General features: G+C 43.6%; 1 protein-coding gene across 21 annotated transcripts in view; it reads right to left on the reverse strand.

Annotated features, from left to right (window-relative positions):
• Positions 1-19816, reverse strand: part of DNM1 (dynamin 1) — a 65377-nt gene that overhangs the window by 28981 nt on the left and 16580 nt on the right. For 17 of the 21 annotated variants that reach the window (XR_005259304.1, XR_005259306.1, XR_005259303.1 and 14 more), the window contains exons 2-10: positions 12672-12745; positions 11983-12132; positions 11383-11586; positions 10779-10877; positions 9944-10104; positions 8929-9071; positions 8715-8850; positions 7486-7553; positions 6330-6468 (exon numbers count right to left, since the gene is read on the reverse strand). Coding sequence is in view for 12 of the 21 variants with exons in the window: in XM_038156747.1 (XP_038012675.1) it covers positions 6330-6468; positions 7486-7553; positions 8715-8850; positions 8929-9071; positions 9944-10104; positions 10779-10877; positions 11383-11586; positions 11983-12132; positions 12672-12745 (1174 nt within the window). In the remaining 9 variants the exon portion in view is untranslated. Of the gene's footprint in view, positions 1-2959; positions 3099-6329; positions 6469-7485; positions 7554-8714; positions 8851-8928; positions 9072-9943; positions 10105-10778; positions 10878-11382; positions 11587-11982; positions 12133-12671; positions 12746-19816 lie in introns of all 21 variants that reach the window. The other 4 variants (XM_038156746.1, XM_038156744.1, XM_038156741.1 and 1 more) reach the window with 1 other exon arrangement.

A 19816-nucleotide genomic window follows, 5' to 3' on the forward strand; every position in this document is an offset into this window, starting at 1 on the left:
AAAGTGCAAAACAAGTAGTGGTTTATTCAGAACCCAGCTCATCCAGCAACATCCATGTGCAAAAATAAATTGGCAGCATTGGTCCCCATGCAGGAGCTTCTGACCCCAAGCATGCACAGGAGCAGCAAGGGTGGGCAAGGAGAAAGGATAAACAAGCCACAGGATGTCACACCACCAAGGAACATGCAACAGGGTATAGAGGGGCAAGGAGTTATCACCAGCAGGACAAACAGCACCCAGAAATGCCATGACTCTGAAAGACAGGAGAGCAGGCGACCCTTCGAGGGGTAAGGTCTGTCAGCCTGGGATCGTGTCCCAGCTCAGTGGGGTTTTGGTCCTGCTTTAGCATCATTTTCCTGTTTAATCAAAATACAAGCTTACAGCCCTCTTTGAAAACCAATTTGTCCCAATGCTCCTTAGTTCCCCTCTTTGCAGATTCTACGAGTCCTTGCCAGCACACCAGAGATCAACCTTCAGCTGAAGGGCTGCTGACTTGCAAGACTTTCCTGCACTTGTGAGACACTGCAGTGCAGTCTGGCACAGAAGGTTCCTGCTTTTGGAAAAACACTAGCTAGAACATTATCTTCCTAAATGTAAGGGAGCATGCTTATAGCAGCTTTCTGCTGCTTTTGCAGCTACTCTCCAAGAGCAAGAAGCTCAGAATCAAGCCAGTTACAGGACAGCTGTCAATAGCTGTCTTCTTCAGCCCTCAGCTTTGTCTAACAGTCAAGAAACAGTCAACTTTTCATACAGGAAAACTGTACTGTGAACACAGATGGGTTTTTCACCTTCTGTGTTCTTTTATAGTCTCATAATATTCAATCTATACAGCTTTATCAACTGAACATACAATGATTTCTTCACCATCTGAGGTGAAATGAAATAATTGTGAGAGAACATAAACAATAACACACAACAGTTCAGGACAGCAACAAACCAAGGCTACAGGACTGTTAAGCTAATTCAAGAGGTGTTAGCCCAAGCAGCCTTCCTTTCCAGAAGCCTTGCAGGACTTCTGGTGAATTTAAAGGTTTTTGTCATCTTTTTAGATGCAGCATCAGTCCACAACACGGCAGGCTGGGTATTACCTTACAATTAGCATCAGTCCTAAAGTAGCCTTTTCCAGATGCTTCCCCTAATAGCACATGCTCTTGTCCATGTCAAGCAGTTAGAGCTATAACATGCAAAATAAATATTGCAAATTAACTAATGTCCCTGTGCTGTTACTACCTTATGCCATCAGAACCCATCTCAGTCCAGCTGTAATCCTTAAGTGGCCTTTTCTTTCTTTCTACTCTTTCAGAGGGAGGTACAGGCAAGATTAACCTTCTCACTACCTGCAGACACTTGACTTAAAACATTACTAAAGTCTTCCTTTTTTTCTTCCAGTACTATTGCTATGTGTTTTCACCGAGGCAGTTATTTTACATCTAACATCTGCCTCCCTGGGCTCTCTGGCTTTAACCACAGCCATTAGTCTCCTACAGTGTCACTATCCCCTTCCTTACAGGGTTACCCAGCTTGCATCACCTTGTAATATTCTCACAGGGTCATCCATCACATCACGGATTAAAAATCCACAGAGAAGTGGGTATCCAGCCACTCTAATGACATGGTCCAACAGAGAAACTAGAATCCAACATCCCTGGGGTTTTTATCATCATCCTTCTTTCTCCCCACCCAGAGCAGACATCACCAGCTGGATACAGAACACAGTGCAAGCAAATCACACCAATCAAAATAAAAATCCACGTTAGAAACAGGCTGAGAAGGAGTTACTCTGCCTCACACCAGACCCCACAACATGGCAACAGCAGGACTCCTCAAGAAATAGACTGGGCAGAGCTTGAGGCATGTCAAAGATGAGTTCTTACAGAGGTGGAAATGAGCTCTGCATTTCTAAGTGAGCCAGACCTTATTAACTCATCTTTTGCCCTCACTCTGAACTCACATCAATTCTTATCTTCCCCTCCTTCCCAATTTAGGGCTCACCAAAATGCTGGTGAGTCTGGCTGTAACCCTGGAAGAAGGAAACCATAATTTCCATAGTCCTGAAATAGCCCATGGAACATTCCTTTCCAACTCAGTTTCCAGAACACACTTCCTTTGTGCCAGATGTTTCTGGCCCCTCGCTGGTAAGTTTAACACCAATTGCCACATCTGCTTTTTTTTTTAAAGGAGGCATGTGGTGCCCTCTCCTGGAGGGAACCAGCCCGGGAATCAAAGCCACTCCTGCCCCAGCCTCCAAGAAGTATTTGACACCTTCCCTGTCGCTCTCCACCTGCTGCTGCCCTCAGCCTCCACCTCCTGTGTTTCACAATAAGCAAGGAAAAGCATCACACTACTTCCCCCTGAGCACAGTCCATGGAGTGAGAAATCAGCAGGAGAATGATGCAGAGGGTGTAATGCCTGGAAAAGCACTTCTCAAAGCCTTTTGGAACTCTGAATGTCTCTTGCAGAACATCTTGCACCTCAAACTTTTATTCAGCTGCTGTTCTGTAGATGCCACGGCTCAATATGCATTGCAGACCACTCATGCTGTGGGGGTGGGAAGTCTTTTTCTGGCTTTTCATCTTTTTCTAGGGTACCTGGATTTAAGGGGGTCCTAAAAATAACAACTAAGAAGTTCCAAATGTGCAGGTAATGGCACAGCAAACTGATCTTAGAAAGGGTTTGATCCACACTGAGCCAGACAAAGGAAAAGGTTATGCCAGAGTAACCCACTGGGTCCCAGCTCACTGCTCAGCTAAAGAGTTGTCACCACTCCCCTTGGCCTGCCTTTAAACTGTTCCTGTACCTGCAGGTTGCTGCTCTCCTCCAGATGCATTGTTATATCAATTTTTTCTCTCTAGATTTGTTGGAGTTCCTGGTGCGTGTGTGGGTGTGTGTGGAGAAACAGCATGGAAGTGTGTGGGAAGGGGATGGGCATTGACCTTTCTTCGATTTTTTGTTTCTTTACCTTTTCGCTACACTTTCTGATGGTGGATGTGAGCTCACTCACTACCATATCCACACACTTCAGACTTGGCTCCTTCAACTTCTGCACCTGCTTTTTCACTATGGCTTCAAAAGCGAGGTCAGGCGTGAAGAGACCCGTTCTGCATGGCAGGGGAAGGGTGGGAGGAAGCAACGAGGAAGAAGAAAGCAAAGCAGAGAAAGAGCAGGAAGAAGGAAGAAAGAAGGAAGGAAGAGGGAGAAGAGAGAAAACACAAGGCAAAATGAGAAGTGAGATTTTGGTTCATTCCATTAGTTTACTGAACCAGGTGAGCATTGCTGTGGGGCCTGTGCACTGCCAAGTATCAGGAGAGTCTACAGGCAAATGGAAGTGTCAAAGGGGGAATGAGGTAGGAGCAGCTGGGGCAGTGAAATGGTGAGCTGTCAAGAGCAAGATGAATGAATGGAGCCCCCAGGGATCAAGTGATCACTTCCTGAAGGAAAGCTTCTTTGGATTTCAAGACAAAACTTTTTGCCAGTGAGCCACTGTCCCTTTTCCTAGAGGTTCACCATTTATCATTTCTCTTTATCTCATTTCCCTTTCCTTCCCCACCACAGTTATCTCCCCTTCCAAGTTTTCCTTATTCCAGCTGCAGGAAGCCTGAACGGGAGCCAGGCTAAGACCTCAGAGGTCTGTCACTTGCACCTTGTTTTGGCAGAACTGAACTGATGTCTCTCAGTTTCAGGGATTCGGGCAAACCACTCCACTTACAGAACATATTTCATCTCACCCACCTTCCCTGCAACATCAGCTTCCTCAGTAAGAACAGATGCACCCAGTATTTGGGAAAATGCAAAAGTGCTACAGGACATCCACAGCTATACAAAGCATCCATTATACCTTCAGCATCAGACCCAACATAGGCCTGCTGTGATTTATAAGGAACTATTAATTTCCACTGATATTTTGTGGTCTCTGCTCTCAATGGCTCCACTCAAAAAGAACAGAAAGTTCACAGAAACTAAAGTTACTAAAATATAGCCAAGATCAATCCAATTCAAGACTACTGCACCAAAAAAAGTTTTTCAGCACTTCTTTTAACACTTCAGAGCTTCTACTGGATGCTTTGTTACACAGCCTGAGTGACTTGTCTTACCATGGGCCATTACTACTTTGCCAGTGCTTTCAGGGAATAGCATCCCCTTGGCATGGGAATGGGATATTGCTTTTCTGAAGCTGCAGTTTGTAACCACACCTGGGGTGCCTGCAGCTACCAACAAATCCTGGGATGGCTATAAATAACCACCACTTCATGTAAATCAGGTATTTACTCCTTCACCTCATCTTTCACATCTCTGTGGATAACACCTGCAAGTCCCCAAGCAACACCAGAATTAAAACACTCTTCACCACGTATTAGGGGATGTACAACCACGCTGCCTTTTAAGCAGCAAAGAGTTGGAATATGTTACAGGATTTGGATTCACCCAAGGCTCTCTCTACAGGTGCCAACAATGACTCTTTTGAGCAAAGCAAGAGCATTTCCAGAGTTCAGTTCACATCCTCTGACCCAGCAGAGGATTCCTACTAATCCAGTTGCCCAGCTAAGCTCAAGTTAGGCTGTTTACCTCACCAGACTTCAGGGGAAGTCTGATTTTTTTAAAAAATAGTCCCTTACAATACCTGAGTATCACCTGAATGACAGTATTTTGTTTATTCATAAGCAAAACTGTAACCATGGCTACTAGAGCACACACAGAGCAACTGGAACTGAAGTCAACCATGAACACCTTAGCAGTAGGATCCAAGCTGAAATGGAATCCTTTATTCCCGAATCTGTGATATTTCCTCTCCATCCATCTGGTCTCTTCTCCTCCCATGTTTCCCACCCTGTTGTACCCACCACCTGATCACTTGAGGAACTGCTGCCTTCAGAACAGAGGGTTTACTCTAAAATTATCAGTAAAAAGAGGAATGAAAAAGAAACAATGAAGTAAGAAGTAGGAAGTGAAGAAAAAAGGATGCAATGAGAAAGAATCAATGGGCAGTTTTGAATAGCAACTGATGGATGGAGAACAAATCAAAAGAAGCTTCAGAGGGCATGAAAAAAGAGGGCCCTTCTGATCCAGTTAGCAGGGGACTCTGGATACTTGGCAGCCCGAGGGCCTGTGCTTACCTGTCAACAGGCTCTAATGGCAATTTTCTGGGTGCTTCCCACAGTCACACACCCCAAGAGAGGACAGCAGGACAGAAAAAGGAAGCTCCTCCAGCACTCTAGAAACCTGAGCAACCTCTCACTGCATCCACTTTGCTCTCCCAGTGTGTCCTGGGGGGCAAAGCATGTGTCTGCACGCCTGAGCCCTTCTGCAGAGGCTCTTGGCCCTAAGGACCAGGCACTTGTGCAAGGATGGCAAGTGTCACCACTTGGGCACCTGTCCCCACCCTTGCTGAGAGCGGGGGGGGTCAGACTCTGTGGAAACCTCCTGCAGTGCCCATTTACCTGCACCTGAAAAGCCAGTGGCGATTCCAGTCTCCAGTGCCCACCTAGTCCTAACTGAGGTGCCTTTTCACCAGCACCCAGCCCTGCCTGAAGCAGCAAGTCATGGCTGAGAAGAATGGCACAAGTCATCTTATCTCGCTCCCTTTCAACCCCAACCTCAAAAACAAAAGCTGCCACATCCAAAGGGCAGAATCAAGGTTCCCACCCTTGACCCCAAAAAATACCAGTATGGATCCCAAAGGGCAAAGCCTGATGTCCTCTCTCCTGAGAGAGAGCACAGAGGGAGCCCAAAGGCTGGTGAACATTTCTAACTTGCTTCTTCTCGGCCATGTGCTGCTATTCCAGATCAGGATAGGGACCAAACCAGCCAGAAACCAAGCCAAACACCACAGGAACGTTTCCTTGAGATACAACCCACAACTGTGAGTGCTGTAGCTCTAAATTTCAGCCCCATACATCCCCCAAGGACAACTCTGGGATTAATCCTCTCACTTCTACAAGAACAGAGGGCACATAATTTAAATCCCAGTCTCTGGCTTGGAAAATAAACCCAGATAATAAATTTCAAGAAAAATGTAGCCATAGAGAAATACCCTTGGTTTTCAAAGGAACCAGGAGTCATGCTACAGACAAAGGGGTGGCCAGGACATCTCCAAAATGCCTCAGCTCTAAAAGATTCAGGGAGCAGGGCCATAGCACACATTCCACAGGGCTTCCTTTCTGTTTGGCTTGTTGGCTGGATCGCTCCAGGCTGGCTCTGCTCAGGTCTAGTCATGCTGAGGAGGTGGTGAAAACACCAAGTGTGGCTGCAGGCAAGTCCCTGCCCAGGTCACGATGCTGCGCCGCAGCCAGCGAGCAGGTGGAAGGTGCCAACTCCATGCTGCCTCTGGTTACCTTCTTGGTGCACTGTCTAACAGTATTGATTAACTCCGAAATGACCATGTCCACGCATTTCAGGCAAGGTTCTTTAATCTTCTTCACCTGCTTTTTCACAATGGTCTCAAAGGCCATGTCAGGTGTGAAGAGACCGGTTCTAAACACCCAGGGTGGGGACAAGACAAGGCAGGAAGGGGAGAAGGGGCAAGGAGAATGTCACAGCGTTACACACACATCTTGGAGCAGGCACCACCATCACCAAAACCCGGGACATTTGGGCTGGGAAGTGTCACATCCCCTGGACAAGCCCTGACTGAAGTTCATTAAAAACGAGGGATGCTTGGCACTTGCAAGGAAGGAGGTGCTGAGGGCAAAATCAATCTTAGCTGGACAGCCATAGCCAGGTCACCATTTCACCTCAGCCTAAGGGTAGCAGGGGCTGACCCCTCCACAGGGTAATTGACCTCAGAGTTGTGCAGAAGATGAGACCTGCTCTGGAAGATTTTCTTAAAGACTAGGTCACTGACATCTGATACCCTTTATCAAGTTCAGCTAGTAGCTGACCAAGAGAAAGGAATGAAAATAAATCTAGGTCAGTGTTTGTTCACATCCCTGTGTGCAGAAGGGCTCCAATGGGCACCTTCCCAAGAGCAGCACAACTCAGGGTCTCAGGGCTGAATTTTCTGACAACTCACCTTCACACTGAAGGGAATGCAGATCTGTTTGCTAACTATGTAGGGGCCAGTGGGACCCTGGTGATGGGCACACCAGTGCTCCCTCAAATCTCTAGGGGAGGAGGGGATCTGTACCAACACTTGATTTGAACAACTAACTGCTGGTAAGTGTGAAAATCAATGTTTTAGTTTTAACTAAATAAAGGACTAGTATGGGGTTGCATCCCTCTTCCTACCCTTTCCTATGTAAAGGCCCAAGAAGGATGGAGAAGATGTCAAGACACCCAGGCTTTTACCTTTTAGGCTTCTGTGACTCTTCTGTGACATGGGAAAAGAAAGCAAACTCTTGAATGATTGTGCCTATTCCCAGATTCAAGCCAGAGGTTATCCCTCCCTTTGGCTGACCTACCGTACCTCTGAAGTCTTCAACTCCATTTGGAAGGTCTAGAAGTATTTACAAGGCTTTTCAGCCAGAGCTGTGCCTAGTGTGTGATACGTGCCTGATACCGTGGATGTTCTTGATGGCGTAGCTGATCTCCCGCCGCAGCTCCTTCTCATCAAACTCCATCTGCACCAGGAGAGAATTCCATCAGAAACTCTCTGACACTGATTTGCACAGCAGCACACAGCAGCAGACTTTGAAGAGAAGAGGTCCCATGCCAGCACTACCATGTGACACATGAGATACCAGCCCAAGTGTTGGATCCAGCCACAAAACTGCTGTGGCCAAAGCAGGACACCCTGGACACACGAACAGCTAAGGGCCTCCATTTACAGATGCCCCAGCTGCTCTTGAGGAGGTTCTTTGAGGTAAAGCACTAGGACAGAAGTGTTAGATGGCTTTCTAAAGAAAACTGGCTTGCTTCACAACATTTAGCATGAGATCTTGGCAACTGCTTTTTCAGTGAACACCACACATGGATAAAACATTTTGTGTGAATTGTAAATCTAACACAAGGAAGGCTATTTATTTCACTAGAAAGGCCTCATCTTATTCAAATGTGAAAAAAGTAAGCCAGTGAAAAAATATTGAAGCAGAAAGATCTGACTCTTAAGTTTGTTCCAACTGACACTATAAAAAGATTTTCAGTACTCCTCCTGCTCAGGTTAGTGTAATTCACCATCCAAGAAAACTGTCTGTCAATAAGAATCCTCTTCCACTGTTAAGAGGTGAGTACAGTTTCTGTACCATTCCCACCTCTAGGCCATTGATAGAGGCCAGACAGAAGTAATCCCAGGTATACCTACAATTCTTTTTCCTGCTTCTTAGGTATCTATGAGTCCAACTTTACATCTAGTCTGATGCTCAGGATCAAGAAGTATGAGCTTCAGCACCATTCCTTCTACATGAAATTCAGTCACAGGAGCTTTGACATATCTGTGAGGGCATTCAGTCATTGATTTACCAAGGGTTCTGTTAAAGCGATTTTTCACACTCAATTTAGCATCTAGGAATCAAGTCCAAAAAACATTGTCATTTAGCTCAGAGGAAGTTAAGTTCTGTCACAAAAACAGGGACAGAGGGAAAGTCAGCACTATGGGAAGATCCCAATAAAAGAGACAAACAAGTGAAAAAAGGTGATAAAAGGTGATAAAAGGGAAAACCACAAAACAAAGCAGCTGAAGAGAAAGTCCACTGATGAAAGACAGCAAGAGGAGTAAGGAGACAGAAGTAATAACATACAACAGGAAATAAAAAGTGTATGTCAGCAGCATGGGGAAGCAGTACCTTCACCAGCTCAAAGGGGAAACGCTCATGGAAGATGCGGTTGATCCGAGCTCCTCCCGACAGTTCATAGGTGTCAATTTGGTCTCCAGAGCCTTCAATGCGTTTCTCAAAGTCCACAGCAAACTGCTGGACCATCCTGAAAGAAAACCAAGAGCATGAAGTAGAACTCATTGTTGAGCAGGCCTGTCCAGGGAGGGACACTGAGGCCACTCACTGAAGCAGAGCTTTGGTCTTGCGAGCAGGGTCATCAGGGCGAAAGTTCTTGTACTCCTCCACCTCCTTCTCAATGGAGAGGAGCTGGCTCTGGAGCTTGTTCCGCAGCCCTGGCAGCGTGTCACGGATGTGGTTGGTCAGTTGCTGCACAAGAAGAAGGTTTAAGATGACAATAAACCTCTAGGTAGTTACTGGGAAGAGTTTGCTGCCTCCACACTACAAAAAAAAAAACCGGAAGTTCCTCTCTGTGTTCAATTCTTCTGCGTGGTCCTAACAAAATGTCTATCCTGGGACAAATACCAGTTATGAGCTGAAGGTATTCCCCGTTCCCAGCTCTGGCCTATTGCCCCCTCCACTCTTGACCTTCAGTTTACCTTCCAGTATGGTGCAAAACTCCCATCCACACAAACCAAACTGATTCAAACCCAAGAATAAACCTCACATTAAAGTATTAGCATTTGCTTTTTACAAGAGAGTAAAGGCTACTCTGACTTCAGATTAGCACAGCTTTCACACCCAATGTGGTGGTAAAGCCTTTTTTCAAACAAAAAAAGGTGAAAAGGTAAGGTGGAAGGAGCCAAAACCATTCATGCGGCTCTAATAAGAGGATTTCCACAAAGCACAGCTTTGGGGGAAACCCCAGTTTGAAGATGAATATTTGAATAAGGGGAAATAGGAAAGAGACTCTCTTCACTTCAGAGAGTATTTCAAGGGAGCAGAGAAGGAAGCAACAGTGAATTGCTGCTGTATGAAAAACAGATAGCCTCAATAGATGGGAAATGACTATCAGTAACACATAAATACAGTTAGGTACAGAGATTACTAGAATTTAGAAGGTATCTTTTAACTTAGCCAGAAAGACCTTGCATCTTGATGGTGTATTACACCACAAACCAACTAGTGAAAGTGAAAGGATAAATCAATGCTCTGCTTTGGGGTGCAAGCTCCATTATTGGCCTCAGTGTGTTCCACAGCCAGTGACACCACGGGCAGCAGTTCCTGACTGTGGACAGTACCTGGTTCAGAACTTTCTGCAGGAACGGGGTTCCCATGCGATCAGCCATGTGTCTGTAGGCTGGGTGGGAGAGGAAAAACTTCCTCTCTGCAGCCAGAGCTGCCTGAATGTCTTTCTTGCCATCTATGTCCTTCTGACTTCTGTTGACCACACCAATGTAACCTGTGAGAGTGGGGATAGAGATCAGATGGTTGCAAGGATGTAAATAAAACTCAGACTTGAGAAGGAAGTTACTCAGCCAGCAGCATTACAAAAGGGGGATTCGAGTGGTAACACATTAGGGGCAACTGGAAGAGTTAAAATTAGACTTTCCTAGAATGGCCCAGGTTCTGATATTTTGGTATGCAGGACAAAAATGAGTATGGAACAGAGAATTAGCTTATTTGTTACTGTTCCCCTACACAAAGCACACTCCAGTCTCATTTATTTCAGACTCTCTTTTTATGAGTTCTTAGCACAGGTATTTTGCCATGGCCACAACCAGTACCACAGCCCACAATTATTTCATCTCTTTACTATGGCAGCGAGGGGAGTGTTTTAGACATCTTTCACAGCTTGCCTTAATGCAAGGAGGAAAGAAAAAGTAAAAATAAGAGCATAAGTGTGTTTCTGCTAGGACAACATATCCAGGTATAAATACCTAAAAAATTCCTGTTAACAGCATAACTGAGCCCTGTTCCCCAACTTTTCTCACTTCTAGGTTAGAACAGAGATGGTTTAACCACAAGTTGTTAGAAATGTTATAAGAAGGGAAGGGAGGAAGAGGATGAGGCCAGGACACCTCACACAGGGAAAACAGAGGAAGGAGATCATGGGCAAAGCACGAGGAAACATACCCCTACGGAGGGGAAGCAATTTGTTTTCTAATACATCTCGTGCATCAGTTCCTTCATCCATAAGATCCAGCTTGGTGATGACCCCAATGGTGCGTTGGCCTATGGAAAAAAACATACTTGATCAGCAAATGACTCATGTATTATTTTTCTCTGTTCACAGAGCTTACAGATTGCCCAACTTAGCTACCCACAGGCCCTTGAAGTCACACATTACAGCTCCCATCCTGCACAAGAGGACACAAGAACAAAACAGACAAAAATCAAGATCAGTTCTCAGTTGTATCCTGCTGAATGCACAAGCTATGCCACAGCAGAAAAGGATTTTAGTGTATATTTTCCTAGTTCTTTCTAGGCTAAATGCAAATGATTAAAGGAAAGGAAATCCTTCAACTCTTTAGAAATGGGGCTTAGACAAATGAAGAAAAGGAGAGCAACAAAATTTCTACTACAGCAACTGTTAACACTCACTAATACCTCTCAGAAGAATGCTGGTGAAAATACATCCCAAGGCAACAGACATGAGCCACAGCTACTGGGCTAATCACGACCAAATGAAAATCAGGCCACTGTCTAGTAATGCCAGGATAAATTAGGAGATATTTACCTTGAGGATCCACCTCCTTTGCAATCTTCAGGGCATCAGAATTGGCCAGATCAGAGTTGGCTGGGGATACTGCTAAGATGAGGCAGTTCTCTTTGGTGACAAACTGCATGAGCATGTCTCGGATCTGGAACTCGATGTCAGGGGGCTGATCCCCTACAGGGACTTTTGTCATACCCGGCAGATCCACCAAGGTCAGGTTCAGGACTAGACAGAGGACACAGGAGTTAGCACAAGAGATCGTTAAGGTAGGAATGTTCTGGTCTTTAAGTACCACCTGTATAGGTGACCACCTGTAGTTAGAGTGACTCCAATAAAGGATAACTCCAATAAAGGATAACAGATGCACACACAAAGCTTTCTATTTCCTTCTTGTTATGGGTCAGTAAGAACCAGTTGCAGGTTGTTATAACTGTGACTGTCAATGATCTCATCACCCCTCCCTTTAAATCACTTGTTTTCACACTCATCAGGAAAATTGTGCCCTCAAAGTCCTTCCACATATGCTACACTGAACGGGAAGGGGTGACAGTACTTTGTTTTCAATTCACAGTGGGGTGCAGAGCCTTCTAGAAGAGTTGGTCCCTCTGCATTAGGACTCACCATGGGGAGAGTAGACTCGGAGATTGATGGGCACAGGGGAAATCCCTTTGTTGGAGCCAGTAACACGATCTGTTTCAGCCTCAATCTCCAAACGGACCTCCTCAAAATCGGTGAATTTCTTCCCTTTGCAGTGTAGGAACTCGCCATATTCTATGTAAACAGAAGCAGAAATAGTCACTGAAACCAAAGAAACACTCAGAAGTGTGATGAAAGCACCACATCCTGAAGCACAACACAACAAAACACATTTGAAGAGATGAAGCCTGGCAAGGGCCTTTCCCAACAGAGTTTGCAGGTTGGAACAGTAGTTACTGCATGTGGTCAACATCTGAGATAATTCAATTAAGCCCAACATCTTCACCCTCTTAATTCACTACATTTTCAGCCGGGTCCTCTGGCTTTTAGGTCTTACTCATGAGAGTAACAGCTGCATAGGCAAAGGAAAATTATGATGTGTGCGCATGGAGTTTTGAATAATAAATTAAAATAAACAAAAAAAAACCCATAAAAAACCATTAAGAAGCATTTTGCTGCTCAACACTTAATGCATTAGATGTTGAACAGGCAAAAAGGCTGCAGGTGATTTTTCCTCAGGAAAATCCTTATTTATTTTCTCCAGTGATCAAGTAAGACCTTCCTGACTAAGACAGCAATCCAGCTGGACACACAGAGGAACAGAGCTCACATACCTGTGCTGGCATTGACCAGCTGAAGGACCAGTGGGCGCCTGGTTACGATGCCAGATCCACGTGGCAGAAAGTCCCTGCAATGAAACAGGAAGTTTTGGATGAGTGTGTGATTGTTTCCTTCCCTTTTTACAGCTTTTCTCTAAGTGTACATGGACTCTAAGGGGGAGTCCCAGCTATGAGCACAAAGAAGTTTAAGTCACTAAAAGCAAAGTACCTCTCCTTGAGAAGGGCAAGAGCTTGTCCTGAGATACTTTATACTCACAGCACAGTCCCTCTAATCGTGTCTGTGACAGTACAGCTCCTTCAGCTGAAGTTCCAAGTTAGCTAACAAACCCATTTAATACAGCTGTCTGTACTTTGGAAAAAAAAAATACACTTTCATCCTTCAGAAAGAAAAGAGAAGCTGACACAGAGCCAAAGAACTAGCATGCCTCCTTTTGGCAAAAACAATTACACAAATTCACTCACACCCTGCACTTGAGGCTTGAGAAGACACCACATTGTCCCAGTGTGCAAACACCACGTGATACAACTGAGAAAATAACCAGCAGCCAAAGGCTTGTCTCCACGCAGGGTCTCTCCTGACTGTAACTATCAAGATATCAGTATTGCCAAGGCAAAAGCAGCAGTTTCTTTCTGCATTTAAAAGAATCCTGAATTTTTGTGTACTCAAGTAATTTCAAGGGAAAGCAGCCTTGTACTAACACTCTCCAAATGCTGACTTAGCAGCCAGAGCCCACCAGTTCTCCTTTGCTTTTGCTTTTTTTCCAATCCAAAGCTAGGCATGCTCACTGCATCTGCTGATGACCTTGCTAGTTTGTGGTCTGGTTTTCTAGTACTTGGCTGCTCATGAGGCTCTTCAAGAGCCACTGAGCAGTTCTAAAAACATAATCAATTGCTTCCTCGCCTACCGGGAGAAGCATCACTTTCAAATGTGTTTCCTACAGCATGAACATAACATTCTCTGTTAAAAGAAGCCCTGCCTACACTGGCAGGGTTCTGGCAGACAATCCTCCTTCCCTTCAGAACTGTGGCAAGGAATAATTTTGCTGATTCAGAAGTAACTATTGACTCTGCTGAATGAGAAATCCAGGGCTCTCCACTTTGAGGTATTCCTCTTACTCCTGCATGAACTTAAGACTGACAAAGTCCACGAAGATGAGAAGTGAGTTTCTGTTTCAGCACACCAGACAAGGCCTTGAGCAGCCCTGTATCAGCTCCTGGTTTGGCCAATCATTTCCTGGGTAACCCCATGCAAATTATTCTGCTTCTCTGTATTTCCATTTTCTCAGCTATAAAAGTAATTCCCCATCTGTGGCAATGTCAGAATAACTTGGTAATATCAAAAAATGGAAGACTAGGTTCAAGTGAAATGAGTGTAAGGAGGCGCTGTATATCCTCTAACACCTCAAATGAAAATATCACCTGTTAATTACTAAGTCAGAAGTAATGGAACTTCAGTTAAAATTAGACTGAAACTCATTCTCATCATTTTAGACTTTCCAGAAGTATAAAGAGTTAACTGAGGATTGCTTTTCATTTGATTTTCAAATAATACAGCTCTAGTTTTTCCATTACAGTGGGATTAACCCTGGAATCTATGAGACACTGCATAATTCTAACAGTTTTCTGCTGTCTCAGCTCCATTTCTATAGATGTCTGAGGTCAATATGTGGAAAAGTCCTATCCTTGTATCACTTGCTAACATAACAAATCCACTTGAACTCCACTGAATTATTTTGAACTTGTACCTGAGAAAAAGGAATCATATTACTACAGACTCCCTTTCCAGCACATCAAGACAGTCCTCTAGTCATTGGTTTCCATCTTGCAGTATCAAATCTTGCTTTACTGTACAAAAAGAACCACTTGCATTGATAAGCATGAAATCAATAGGAAGCAAGATCCTATTCATGCTGGATCTTTCTGCTTTGGTTAAAATCCCAATTTCTCTGGTGTCCTTATCACAGCTACTAAGAAAAAAATCTCAAGACAGTGATAGAAAACCTATGATACTGGGTTCCAGCATTATTTTAAAAAGATCCAATTTAATTGTTAACTCAAGTAGCTCCCAGGCTATTCCAAGGAAAAAAAACCCAAGTCCTCTAGAGGACAAGACAACAAATTAATATGGAAGATTTTGTCACCTAAACCAACAATCTTTAGTGTTGCTCTAGTTCTGAGTGAACATACATGCAGATATGATCCTTAATATCAGAAAATGAATGTGTGTTCTTACCCACAAACTACTGGGAGGTACATGCAGTTCAACTTTCAAATCTTCTTTACACTTGACTCCTATCAGGAGTCACAGCCAAAAAGCTTTATTACAAAAAACCTACAATTGGTGCAGTATCATCCCATTGTATCCGTTATTTCCTAGTCTTCATTTACTTTCTCTCTACAGTCTGTTGGAAAAAACCATTCCTCCTTCAGCTCCAGCTAAGCCTTTCAAATCACAGAAACCAAAAAGTAGGGATGAGTAAATTTTGTGGGGAGCTGGCTGAGTGCTGAGGAGCAGGAGGAGTGGAGAGCCCTGCCTGCCCTCTGGCAGGGTGCACAAACTGCTGCACAAACAAACACAACCACAGAACACGTGTGGCACAGACAACGAGCCCAGTACAGTCTGAGCTCACTTCAGAGCCTGAAGAAAGAGCTACAGACACAGAGTTATGGCTCCAAAAGAGCAGCCCAAAGTGATGTCACCAAGCTGGAATCAGGCAGACAACACAGCAGGTAAAAACCACAACACTGCCAGGTGACCTAGGGCAGAGGGGTTAAAACGGCTTCTTCACTTCCAGCAGAGGAGATGTAAAAGAGCATGGCTGAGGGAGGAAAAAGAAAGATGGAATAAGTCTTCAGAGATAAAATGTTATAAAGGCTTTGAGTGCTGAGACAAGGCAGCCTGTAGCATGACAGCAGAGCCTCATTACACACATCACTATACATGACTGTGCCTGAATTATGTTACTCAGGTTGAGGGCACCAACCCTCTGTTTTCCTCTTTCACTCTTTATCTTAACAATTAGGAAGTGCTTTTTCTGTTTCTTTGTTTGTAACACACAGAAGTGCACGACAGCATTTGATTTCCTGTGCTTTAAAGCAGGAATACAACATTGTGCCTCTCCTCCAGGCTAGGCTTCATCTATAAAATACACAAAGTAGCAGCTAAAGCAGACAGAGCTGTATTCAGGGAATATAAATACTTAATTTGCTTGTAGCTTTCTTTGCTATTGACTCAAAATTCTGAATCAAGATATTGAGGTATCAGTTCTAGCAATGCAATTCCAAGCATTTTATCAAGGTTGGAAAACAAGGCTCGGATAACTACATTTCCCAAAATATCACTTATTGGAAGACTTATTTCTATGTATATCACACTCATTTTTTATTAACAACAGGCAAAGAGAATACTGAGGTAGGTACATTCTTGGCCAGAGACAGATCTCCTCTTCTAAACCAAGGCAACACAAAGAACCAAGGATGCAAATCTTAACAGGTCTCAGGCTGAAAGAGTTCAGGCAGGGAAATGACCTGAAAAGGCATTTATTGTTGTATTTTGCATTGCTCAGATCTGAAGTGCTTACACATGCTCTTGACTAGCTACCTCGGGGCAAGCACAATCACAGCATCCCCTCCAGTCTTATTACTATTTTCATATGCAGAGCAGCATGAGAGTGCAGATTTGGGCTGAAAGCTGCATTCGTAATGCAGTAAAAAATATCGAAGGGAAGGCAGCTACTGGAGAGCAACACCAAAATAAAATCCAAACACCTTGAAAACACATTAAAGTAATCTTGATGTCATGCAACAATACATTTATAATCAGGGCACTGGGAATTGGGCTTTCCTTAATTGTTTTGTTGTTTGTTTGTTTGAGGCTTTTAACTAAAGGCAGACGCTATCTACGAAAAGCCTTCATGCATTAGTTAACTTAGAATCCTGAAGAACAGAAAGGTTATTAGTGACCAAAAAAACCACCTTTGCTCTATAAACAAGTTTCAGGATTCATTTCATGACTTGCACAATACAAAGGATTAGAAGTTAAAAGTAGCATCAACTAATAACACGTTGCCCAAACTATTCATAAAACAAAGGAAATTGACAAACTGCTCGTATAAATCAACATGCATCGTATGGAAAGGGAAGCAAAGATAGATGCAATCAAAAAAAGTAGGAAACATACCCATATGGAAAGCTTGGGATTACCTGAAGAGGCACACATGAAGCTTTCAGGCGTGTTTCTTGTGTTTATTTACTGCTGCTACACAGAAGAAAATGTGACAGTCCATTAAAAGACACTTAGATGAGCTGGTTTGCTGCAGGAGGAGCACATTTGTGTCCACACACACACAGAGTTTGCTCAGATCAAAGAATACCTGTTTACTGCTTTGGTCAAACACTTGGATCTGATGTTTTCCTGTTAAATGAGACACTGAGACCTCTGGAGGAGAAGCAAGTCCTTGAGCATGTCAGCGACTGTTAGGGGCATGTTGTGCCTGTTCCACCAGCTTTGCTGGAATAAATGCTCTCAAATCCTGGTAAGTACAAGACAAGTGATTGCAGGAGCCAGTCTGTCCCTTCATGCTTTGCCAGAAGTGTCAGCTCACTGCTTTAGGTTTGTGCTCTAAGGCTTAGAGATTCCTGTAACATTTAACAGTGCTGTTTCATTCCAGCAATCTGGTGTTTGCAAATCTCTTTTTGACCCTGTAGCCATGATATCTGAAGTGATAACCACAACCTCCTAACAGGGAAGAGCAAGAATGGCATCCCCACACATCAGCTCAGGCTGTAACTGCTTCTCCACAGATTCTCTTCCACTGCAAATATGAGCATCATTTATTCCCTCCTTCCACCAAATTCAAGTTTTGCACCTTCTCCATCCACCGGTAATCTGTATTTCAGAAAGGACTTTGAGTCAAAGCTTTTTCATGCATAATTATTGTCTTCACTGAAGTTGCAACAGAACTCTTCAGCAGTCAAAACCAGAACAGAGTTCCAGGTACCATCTCTTGTTCCACATGGAACACAGACTTTGCTTTCCCTGTCTCCAGAGAAGCTGGAAGGCTCGGAAAGCTGTTGGAAGAGGGCTCTGAAATACAAATCTAGGCCTAGTCTAGACAAACCAACAGCATAGCTGCAGTCAATTGTTTGTCAGACCTTTGAGATTTTTGAATTAGAATGCACTAGAGAAGGTAAAGCCTCAATTGAAGAGCCAAAATAGCAGTTTATGAAGACATAAAAGTAGTTGCAAAGAACAGAAAGGAATGCCAGCATCTGATCATTTAATTCCAATTTGATTTCTTATTAAACATCTATAGAAAAACAGGGTATTCAGAGATGTGATTAATTCCCCAGTTTGGATTATATTAGTTTCAGAAAATTAAAATTCATACAGCCTCCATAATTTCACACGACTGTTTGTATTTTAATTTGAGTATTTGTAACTTCCTGTGTTCTGATGGTGCCTGGGGACAGCAATTCAATCAGAAATGCACTGCACAAAGCAGTATGCCAATATACCACAAGAAACACAGTTCTGTCCCTATGGATTTTACTGTCTGGTTACACAGTTCAGACCTGCTCCTGCCTAAGCTTCAAACCATTTTCATCTGTCAAGGCTTAAAATTAATCATTCATCATCCTCACACATCCAGATCAAGAGTTCCTCCTCAGCCCACGATGGCACAGTGCTTTACAAGAATCCCAAGCCAATCCAGGGGTATTGGTACCTTTGACACATGATTCTTCTGATCACTGTGCCCATCAGCAACAGTCACATTTTCACACAAGCTGTATTCTAGGGACAGCTTACACATTTCTCTGAACAGCACTTCATCTCACAGCTCTTGTATTTTCAAACACATTCTTACTTCAGCACATCAAAATGAATCCTTAACACACAGGCTGACACCTATGGGGCACTTTAACCACACATTGCAAATATTTACTATTAATCATATTGACTCCAAAAAAAAACCACCTCAGAAACAGTAGGAGCTTTGTATTTTTTGGTCACTAACTCCTGGTGCTCCTTCACAATAGACATTGTGTAGTTCTACTACAAGGAAGAAGAATGCAGAACTGCCCTTGGAGCACCTTCCCAGTCTGATCCTTCAAGCAACATGCAAATATATCTGTAAGCAATTCCATAATTCAGGTGTGGGGCAAGAACAAGGACAAGTTTGTTCTTTCCTCTGCCACCCAGCAGGTTGCCAAGAGGGCTGCATTGCAGATTCAGAGTTTCCTGCTAACTTGGTTGGCTCTGGGAGCTCTTCTCTTGCCTGAGCCAAAGTAGTTCTCAACCCAAAAAAAAAAAAAAGCCAGATAGGCCAAGAGGAACAGCAAGCATTAAAAACAGGTGCATTATGAACAAAAACATCATCAACCTGCTATTCTGCTTTCCTCTGCCCTAAGCTTTCATATCCCTTTCATACTGCTTCATGTCAACTTGGACATCAGTCATACAGACTCACAATCACATTCTAGATCTTGTTCCAAGTTAAGCCATGGCTTTTTCCGTTAAGGTTAGCACCTTTAGATAACTTTGTTTCATAAATAATGCACATCCTCTGGCTTAATCACCACAGCACAAGTATGCCTAGTCCTGAACCACAGTGAACAAGAGCAATTCCATAAGCACTTAGCATAATGTAACTTCTTAGGATGCAATTGGTACTGGTCACACAATGCATACATATAGAAATAAAGATCTATTGTAAGTACACCATTTTCCAGTATAGTGGCAATATTATTGTGCACAATGATTCATTATTCAAGAAAACAATTGTGAAAAATAAAGAAAGGCAATAGTTCATGAGTGTCATCATAATATACATGTTAGGAGAAACAAAAAAATTAAAGAGAAGGCTTCCCACTGCCTTGTACCTTGAGTTCCTATTTACAATAGTGCAGAGGGAGGTTAACACTATTGTGCTGGCTTGGAACACTTACAATTGTTTTGTTAAATAATTCTGACCCTCAAACAGCCTCTCCAACACCTGGCCACTTCTCCCAAGTACAGTTCCCCAAGTCAGTAAGCAAAAGGACCGAAAAGCCTCTCAAGTGTGGAAATTTGCTGTGCTTAAGGTGAGTTCCCAGGAACAATCCTAGAAAATTCACAGGAGGCGCCCAAGCAGGGCAAA

The sequence above is a fragment of the Motacilla alba genome, chromosome 17 (genome assembly GCF_015832195.1).
Source record: "Motacilla alba alba isolate MOTALB_02 chromosome 17, Motacilla_alba_V1.0_pri, whole genome shotgun sequence".
Lineage (NCBI taxonomy): Eukaryota > Metazoa > Chordata > Aves > Passeriformes > Motacillidae > Motacilla > Motacilla alba.